The sequence below is a fragment of the Berghia stephanieae genome, chromosome 1 (assembly GCF_034508935.2).
Source record: "Berghia stephanieae isolate SIO BIC M18660-M18661 chromosome 1, UCSD_Bste_1.3, whole genome shotgun sequence".
Taxonomy (NCBI): domain Eukaryota; kingdom Metazoa; phylum Mollusca; class Gastropoda; order Nudibranchia; family Aeolidiidae; genus Berghia; species Berghia stephanieae.
Genome location: NC_088360.1, coordinates 100,511,264 through 100,520,835, shown reverse-complemented (window position 1 = coordinate 100,520,835; position 9,572 = coordinate 100,511,264). Strand labels below are relative to the sequence as shown.

At 37.8% G+C, this 9,572-nt stretch overlaps 1 protein-coding gene across 1 annotated transcript in view; it reads left to right on the top strand.

Moving 5' to 3' along the window:
- Nucleotides 1–7,361: 7,361 nt before the first annotated feature.
- The window catches only part of LOC144962542 (RNA-binding protein pno1-like), a 7,170-nt gene continuing 4,959 nt past the window's right edge, over nt 7,362–9,572 (top strand). Inside the window, exons 1-2 of the mRNA XM_078895569.1 lie at nt 7,362–7,570; nt 8,694–8,840. Coding sequence (XP_078751695.1) covers nt 7,391–7,570; nt 8,694–8,840 — 327 coding nt within the window. The 5' untranslated portion in view covers nt 7,362–7,390. The remainder of the gene's footprint in view (nt 7,571–8,693; nt 8,841–9,572) is intronic.

The window sequence follows — 9,572 nt, the reverse complement described above, 5'->3', positions numbered from 1 at the left end:
ACTAAGGCTATTTCTATGACACACACGCATCCATCTATCAATGAACACTCCTATAGTAGTGCGGCTATGTGGTCTAGTCATGACGTACCTATAGTACTCTAGTCGGCCATGGGTCTAGTGCATTATAATGGTCTAGTGGTATGACACCCGCGTTCGGATCGGAAAGTCCTGGGTTCGAGCCTCGCGCTCGGTGCATAGTTGAGTCTTTGGACAAGGCTCTTTACTCACATTCTCTCACCGTACTCAGGTGTAAAATGAGTACCTGGCCGTTAACAGCGTTGTCTTTGTCTGAAAAATTGTAATATCGCCTAACAGGCGGCATGTCCCGTCCTACATATTAAATGTTGCTGTTGACCAGGGACCCCTTTACAAAGCGCTTTGATCACATTTGGTGGATATTGTAAAGCTCAATTTTAAAAGTAAAACATTAGCTTTGAATATGGAATGTTTCAATTTTAGATGCCTGTGTATTCTTTGTTAGTTCCCATCATCATCATCATCATCATCATCATCATCATCATCATCATCATCATCATCATCATCATCATCAGGGGCAGCGGTACGGTCTTTGGTTGGCACCCGAAAGGTACCGAGTTCGATCACCCGCCGCTGAGTGGTCTTGAGCAAGTCACCTTGCCCTAACTAAATTTGCGGCGCTGCACTGCGGCTGTCGCTTGGGTTATTCCAGTCTTCCCTTAGAATAGACCTGAAAGACGAATCTCCCCTATGGGATGAATAAAGGGAATTATGTTTAATTTATTTATCATCACCATCATATCAGCGGGATCATCATCATCACCACCACCACCACCACCACCACCCTAATAATAAGGAATAAAATAAATATCAACACATTCCAATGTAATAATCAATCTAAAATCAATCAGTGCTCCTAAAAGACCCCTTTGATTTCTTTGTCTAATTCGTTCCATACTTTTGGAGTCCCGACAAAGAAAGATTTTCAGCTAACTATAGTTTATATATGGGAACATTAATCAGTCGTTTATATTGGAATCGGAGTTGTCTAGGTGTATTAGTTCAAAGCGCATTTCCAAGGATTTACCATACTCAATGAATTTCACAATATTTAATTTAATTTATTCCTCCGGCACACCATATCGACCATACATCCATTTCGTACAGTAGGTACCGATCGCTGTTTGGAGTCTTTTTGTATTAAAGCTCTTTACAATACCCGTCATTGCTTATAAGATAAGAATACATTCACACCTGAGTCAAGTGCCTTACACACGGACTTAACGTCTGGATCACAATTTTCAACAATCACTGTCACTCATTCGGCCATTGACAAGGCTTGATTTTGTGACAAGAGACACCGTACCACTGAGCGACCGAACAAATAATCACCATCTGCGCCATCGTCATCATCATCATCATTATCATCATCCTCATCACAGCCGTAACAGCCAGCAATACACAATCATCATCTTCGGGTCCGGTCTATCCGTGTGGGGGTGGGGGTGGAACCTGCTAAAGTATTTCATTTTTTAAAAACAGAAACACGATAATCATCATCATCATCATCGTCATCCATTGTCGTCGGCATCGTTATCATCGTGTCCGGGCAATCCGTGGGTGTCTGGGTGTGGAACCTGCTAAATATTATTATTATCTACCTACCTAATAAAAACACACCATTCTTGTTCATTTATTTTTCAAATAATGAAATGAAAGGCACGACCTTTTCCCGCACACACAAGAGGCGATGACGACCAGTGACAAATTATGGAGGTGGGGGCGGCCGACAACTTTTGGCGCGACATAAATATGAAATGTTAAGGTGACAGCGGGATGATGGTGGTGTGGGAGGGGGGGGGGGGGTCTCAACCTTCACCATCAACAACTGATGGTGTGTGTGTGTGTGTGTGTGTGTGTGTGTGTGTGTGTGTGTGTGATGCGACGACGATCATAATCAAGGCTGCCAGACAGCCAGATTTCTTCTTGCCCAAGTAGTCAAATTGACCCCAAATAGCCAAAGACCACAAGCATTCTGACTCCCTTGAAAAACTCATTGGTTTTGATTAACAAAACAATCGACTACAGTTGGATAAACTTATCTTTTCATTTTTTTAAAATAAAAGATTTTTTAAAAAAATGAATAATAATAGAAAAGCGTTTCTTAGTAACCAATTTTGAACTTGGCCAATCTGGCAGCCCCCATCATAACCAGCTGCAGTCAAGCCAGCCACAGACATAAGAGAGGGAGGGGTATGTGAAGTTTCCTGTGGCAAACGAGATGCTCGTATTTTTTTTTTTTTCAAACGAATCACTGCTCGATGACGTCACTGACTCGAAACCCGCTCGAAACCGACTCGATTTTAGAGGACTCGATCGAAAACCCGCTCGATTTGATCGTTTCAAACTCGACCCAGCACTACAGATTCAGTTGTTTGCAATCCGGGTTTCCAGATAAAAAATATTATAAAAAGCCGAATTTGCTCTTTAAAAAGGCCAAACTAAACACGTACAAATATATATATCTGTTTCACTCACGCGCTCCTTCACACACACACACACACACACACACACACTCACACACACACACACACATATACACACACACGCAGAAACAAACGTTATTCTTCTCACGAATCATCTTAATCTTCTTACCTTTTTAAAATTCTCTATAAGTACCATAATATATTCACACCCACTGTTAACCCATCCACAATGTCCTTGGTCTCCATCTTAATGCACTTCGTGAAAATCTCCTTGAGGTAAAGGGTACAAAGTTTGAAACGTCCTGTTCTGGATTTTAAACTTATCGCCATGCCTGATCTACCTGACGTTTTATACTCTAAAATTAAAATAGAGGATGTTGCTTATCTTTGAAGATGTTCAAAACGTTTTTAAAATATGAATATTCTTCATGGAAGGTATTTTGTGAAGCCAGGATGGACTGCACAATGCATTCAACTCTTCTTACAATTTTATCTATTCTTTCTCTATCCCCAGCAGTGATGGTACCCACAGACTAGGAGCAGATTGGACAACAGCCACTTTTTATTGGCTGATCGCCGCCATCTTATTTAAGATGTAAGCAGTTATCGGATGAATCGAGAACAGAGAGAGACTGACGATGACGACATACGGGATTTTTAGAAAACTGGCCGCGTAAAATTATATAAGAAAACAGTAAACATTGGCATTTCGGGGACAGAACAGACGCGTTGTTAGCAAAACGTACATAACAATAAATAAATAAAATGCTATGATGGTGTGATGAAAGTGTGTGAACTCCATGGTCGATCAACTTGGTCATCAATCCATCCAACTATCAATCTACTATCTACTACTACTACTACTACTACTACTACTACTACTACTACTACTACTACTACTACTACTACTACTACTACTACTACTACTACTACTACTACTACTACTACTACTACTACTACTGCTGCTGCTACTACTACTACTACTACTACTACTACTACTACTACTACTACTACTACAACTTCTATTACCACTACTTCTTCTACTACCACTACTATGACGACTACAACACTGAGAGAGAGAGAGAGAGAGAGAGAGAGAGAGAGAGAGAGAGAGAGAGAGAGAGAGGATATTCTTCTCTTGTCCTCTCACCATACATGACATAGTCTTGTCTACATTGTTAGATCAAAGGGATGTACGCCGCAATTTCGCACGTTCTTCCCATTTCACGCATAGTATCTACTAATACTAGGTATGTGTCATCATCAGTTAGAGAGACTGATCAGCAAGTTCAAAGAGGTGAGTTTCACTCTTTGTGTCTTCTCATTAATACGTGGAATGTCGGTTGATAGTTGTGTAACATCAAAAAGAAATGTTGATCGACACCACAGAATTAATCAAAAAACAAAGTAGGAGGAGCTTATTTTACCTACTCTTATAACGCCGATTCCCGATGGCTGGACAATACGGTTTGTCATTTTATCAGCTAATTGGGAGGGTATAGAAAAATGGTCAATTTTAATTGGTGTGTAGAAAAGGGGTATTTATTTTCTTCTCACTTTTAATCCATTCCTCCTAATAACACCATTGTGTCATAAAACAGGTACGTGTCAAATGAACACAGCAAGTCCGAACAGCAGGTTCAAAGAGGCGAGTCCTACTCTTTGAGTCTCCTCATTAATATGCGTAGAGTCGATTAATGGTGGTGTAAAATCAAAGAATTGTGTGAACCACTGTTGTCCCATGGATGGTAAATTTAATTGGACTCGTCATAAATAATCAGCGGGGGGGGGGGGGGGGGGGGGGCTTAGATAGACAGATTTATATATATATATATATATATATATATATATATATATATATATAGATAGATAGATAGATAGATAGATAGATAGATAGATAGATAGATAGATAGATAGATAGATAGATAGATAGATAGATAGAACCTAGTAAACAAGTCCCTTTCTCTTTTGTCTATTTATCGATGTATGTTTGATTGCTATTGCTACCATTGTTATTAATATAAACCCGATCAATGGAGCCAAGCCTAAAATGTAGAAAAATGTAGAAGTAAAAGTGTAGTTTAATATTTCTAATTTATTTTATTATAAAAAACCTGACCATTTTTTCTATTTTCCGTCAACAAATCAAGGTTAATCGGGCTCAATCAAAGTCATTAAATTAGAGATTAAATCGCATAGCGTCCCTGGTTGCATAAAAAATAAAATGGCGGCACTCGACCTCTCACTAGCCAGTTTTGATGGCATATTCCCCCTGTTGTCATATCTGGTCCTGCTCGTCCTCATAAATGGACCTGAGCGCTACTAGAAAGACTAGATAAAGTGTCATTTAGGTTTACATACTGAACTCTTATTGTTGAAAATTCCAAAATCCAAGCTGTGATGCTGTTGCTTACATTTAAATCTATTAAAAGCCTTTTAAAAAAATCATAAATTGTGGTTGAATTGTATTGAATGCAGAAAAGTCAATAAAAAGGAGCCGTGCATATGAATTTTTTCTTCAACGTGTGTTTGGATTTTATTTACAAATACAATACAAGGGTCCTCTACACTTCTAATTCCTTTATTGGCAAACTGCTGTGAATCTAGCTTTTCCATTGGGCCTAGTACTTCATTTAAAAGAAATCTTAAAACAAACCTCTCAACACTTTTATGTATGAGTATGAGTTCATCGTAGAAGGCCGGTGGCCCGTTGATGGTCTTTGGATCGGTCTCCACCAACTTGTGGAGGTCGAAATGCTGGCTTCAATGGGAAATCGGTGCTGTAGTTTAGATCCTGCAGTAAACTGTCAATTTGGCTTTTAAAGCTGTTTATGCTTGGCGCTATAACTATTTTTTCAGGCAGGCTATTCCATGTCTCAACAATTCGCTAACTAAATTTTTTTTTTTCGGATGTTTAAACGGCAATTTTGTATGGCAAGTTTGTAACAGTGGCCTCTTGTTCTTTTGTCCTTGTTAAATGTGAAGTAATCTTCTACGTTTATTTGTAGAGACTGTTGGTCAATTTATAAGTTTTTATTAGATCTCCTCTGAGTCTTCTGTACATGAGGCTAGGGAGGTCTAATGCTCTGAGTCTATCTTCGTAGCTGAGGTTTGAAATTTCGGGAACAAGTTTGGTGGCTCGATGTTGGACATTTTCAATTAGTAAAGCATCTGATTTATTGATGGGGGACCATACACAGTTTCCATATTCCAAGTGTGATCATATTAGACTTTTAAAAAGAATGGTTAATATTATAATAATATTATATGGGTTAGTCTATATAGTCGAAAGATCTTCTGACAAGTCCCAGGATTCTATTTGGGGTCCACATATACACCAAAGTCTTTTTCACATAAATTACTTTCCAATTTGATTTCAGCTCCCTTACTGTCCTTCATCCTGTAGACATATTGGCTGTTGTTGTTTCCTAGGTGCATAACCTTGCATTTGTTTGCATTGAAACGGAGTTGCCATTTTTTAGACCACAACTGAAGTGTGTCTAGTGCAAGAGCGTCCACTAAGAAACCCATGCTGGTTATGTGACAAAAAGGGGTACATAAAGTTCATTATGGCTTCTCGAGGACAAGATTCCATTTGCTTGCAGATTACTGAGGTCAAGCTTACTGGTCTGTAATTTGATGGGTCCGATTTTTTACCTTTCTTGTAAATAGGACATACTTGAGCATTTTCCCATTCGATTGGGAGTGTCTGTTCAAGGGCTTGGAAAGTTCATTACATGCCTCTCTCAGTAATATAGGGTGGATCTTGTCTGGCTTTAGAGGGGTTTATCTTTTTTAGGTTTTCTATGACCTGCTTTTCAGTGATAATTGTGTCTTCAAGAAACTTATCAATGCCACTCCGTTCCAAGTCAGGAAAGTTTGAGAGATCTTCTCTAGTGAATACTTTAGCAAAAAAGTCTTTAGATATCTCTGCTTTTTCAGAGTCACTGCTAGCTGTGTAACCATCGTTCCTTTCAATGTCTACTATACCGCTCTTAGATTTTAGTTTAGAGTTTGCATATTTGTAAAACGACTTTGGGTTATGCTTTAATTTAAAGGCTAATTGTTTTTCAAAGGCTCTTTTAGCTTTTCTTACTTCCCATTTCGCTTGGTTCCTGAGCTTAGCATACTCAGAATATTCTTCTCCTTTTAAGGTTAGAAGGTATCTTTTAAAGGCAGCATGCTTTTTCTTTATAGCGGAATTGTTTTTATATTTCTCCATATGGATTTGCGTTTTAAGTTCATATTGGTAAGCTTGCGTTTTGGAACGTTCTTATCGACATTATCATGTAGTGCTAATTTGATTATTTGCCACATCTGTTCAGTGTTCTTGTCCGATAGTAAATCAGACCAGTCTTTGTTGCCAAGTTCTTCACGTATTGCATCAAAGTTCGCCTTATCATATGCCAATTATACAGCCAATTGAGGTTTGGACGCCAAATTATTGTACTAGAATAATACAGAAATTTGACTTATACCGTCCGTAGTGACTCATTTGGTTTTCGAACTAGTATCATTTTAAAGGAAATCGACCAGAAAAGACCAAACGATTTGAAGCCAATCAGAGTCACATTGAAAAAAATACAAAACAGATTTCTGAAATTTGGCTTATAAAAGACAAATTGGCAATCCTGTTTGCAACAGGTGTGATGGAAAAAATGTTGGCTTAAAGTGACGTGAGCTAAAGTCTCAAACCCTGATCATTTTGACTAAAATAACTATTTGACAACTGGTTCACCCCGGTAAAGATCGGTTTGAGACGATAGGTCACAAATAAACAGGAACGAAAAAGAATGGTTATTAAATAAATTTTGTTTCACTTCAATCAATGGAAGACTCCGCAATTTTTATTTCATAAAATGATGGTAAATTAAAAAGAAAGACTAGGTTTATGTATCTTTCTTTTCACCAAAAACACACTCGACAACATGGAGGCCTCAGCTTCTCAGCAAAACACAGATCTAAAAAATACTAAAAATGAAAGTTCTGTCGGATTTTCTTCGGCAAAAACTAGAAAGAGGAAGCAACCAAGCATGGACACAGATGATATATCAAATCCATCATCAAAGAGACCGCATTTCAAACCAGTGAAAGTTGTTGCTGAATCAGTAAGTCACTCCTCACTTTTACTTTTACTCATCATACTCCCACACCACTCAACTCTCACTCTCTCAACCGACATTCATTGATCACAATTAAATTGGTGTGTACTTATTTGCAGGTCTGTTAACCTGAATTGTTATGGTTTCATTGCTTTCAATGTAATGTAATTAGAATTCCTTTCAATAATGTAATTAGAATTCCTTTCAATAAGCAACGTCTTGAGTCTTGAGTCATTTTTTTGTCAATTTTTTTTTTTCAAACTCAAAGTCATATTGCATAATAATAAGACATTCTTTACTAGAGGTACTTTGGTAAAAAATTCAAATTGGATTGAGTCAATGAAACCTATATCATTATAAAGTGCTTTTCATTTCAACACGATTCTAATTAATGATACCAAAATTGGGAAAATCAGATACCTAAGCAGAAGAAAAGTTAGGTTAATTTAAAGGCAGGCAGTGTAGAAGGTAGAAGAAAAGTTATGTTAGTTTAAAGGCAGTGTCTACATACACGGTAACTGGGCACCTAGCCTCAGGATCTACGTACACCCGGTCACAGCCACAGCCACTAGGCCATGTATCAGATCATCTCCCTGCTGGAGGGCAAAATGGACGTTTACCAAAGTACCTATCTTTCCAATTCATTTTCGTTCATTAACAAATTTTTATGAGTTCGAACTATGTTGCTATGTAATTTCGTTTAGTTCTTTCATAATTTGTCAGAATTACATCTCATGATAGAGAGGTGACCGGACCATGGGTAGAGACATTTCGATCATGCCCATAGTTGTCAGAACCCAACTCTGCTTATGCTTACAAGTTAAAGAAAAAAAACAAGATTTGTGCCTCCATCCTGCCCAGGCAATTGAGATAAGACAATATCTCGTTGACCTGAGAATAACGAATCAGGGCCCCTTATTATTCCTTTGTTGTGTTAACTGTTAATAAATACCCTCGGGGAAAATATTTTCACTTCCGGTGCTATACCATAAAATGCAGTGTAAATTGTAAATGATGTCATAAACTTAGTAAATTTGAGGATTTCATCCTAGGCTTATAAATTTTTGGCCAAAGCTGTATTTACTATTGTTTTATATTTTATTTGTTTATCTTTTTACGAAAACGACAGGGTTCAGCAGCTGTAAGAAAAGTACGAGTTCCAAACAACAGATATACTCCTCTTCAGAAAGATTGGCTCAAAGTGTTTACTCCAGTTGTTGAACACTTGAAGCTTAACATAAGGTTTAATAAAAGTTCCAGACTGGTTGAATTAAAGGTGAGTGGGGTTTTTTTTTTTTGTCTCTTTTTCTTTTTCTTTTTTTTTGGGGGGGTTTATTTATTTATTATTTTTTTGTTTGTTTTTGTATCAACTTTGTTCAAGCTTTATGACGTGGCTCCATTTTTGGAATTTGGCATTTAAAACACCAAATTGGCAACTCTGATCTAAGAGGATAGGGAGCTATTCTGTATTTTATATAGTTTTACCTTAAGATTCTTATACACCATTTTTTTAAAGATCATAAGGGCTAACATGAAATAGTGACACTGTGTACCGAGCAAAGTTTGGCTGAGACATTTAAATAGAAGTGAGAGTAAATTTTTTGCAATATGGATGAGGCTCTTACTCCATTTAGCTCATATGCAAACGAGTGCCTGGCTTATAGGCAGTGACAGATATTGTAAGAAATTACGTAAAAGTCACTAAACACTGGTACTGTATGAAATGGAAATAGGTTCCATTTTGTCTGACATGGAAATAAATGAAACAGACACACAAAAGAAGTAGTCCTTCAGAGCCATTAGGCCAGTGGAGCCGGAGTTTATCCCCGTTTCTATAGCATGAAATAGACAATAGCAATTGTTTTCTATCCTTTGGATTGGTCATTAGTCTATGGCAAAGTACTTTCTGCCAGATCTAACAGACAGCTACCCACTCACTGTTGGGGAGACAGGGGAATCAGAAGAAATCTCGAAGCTAGTGCTCTACCAACTGAGCTATCGGGACCCC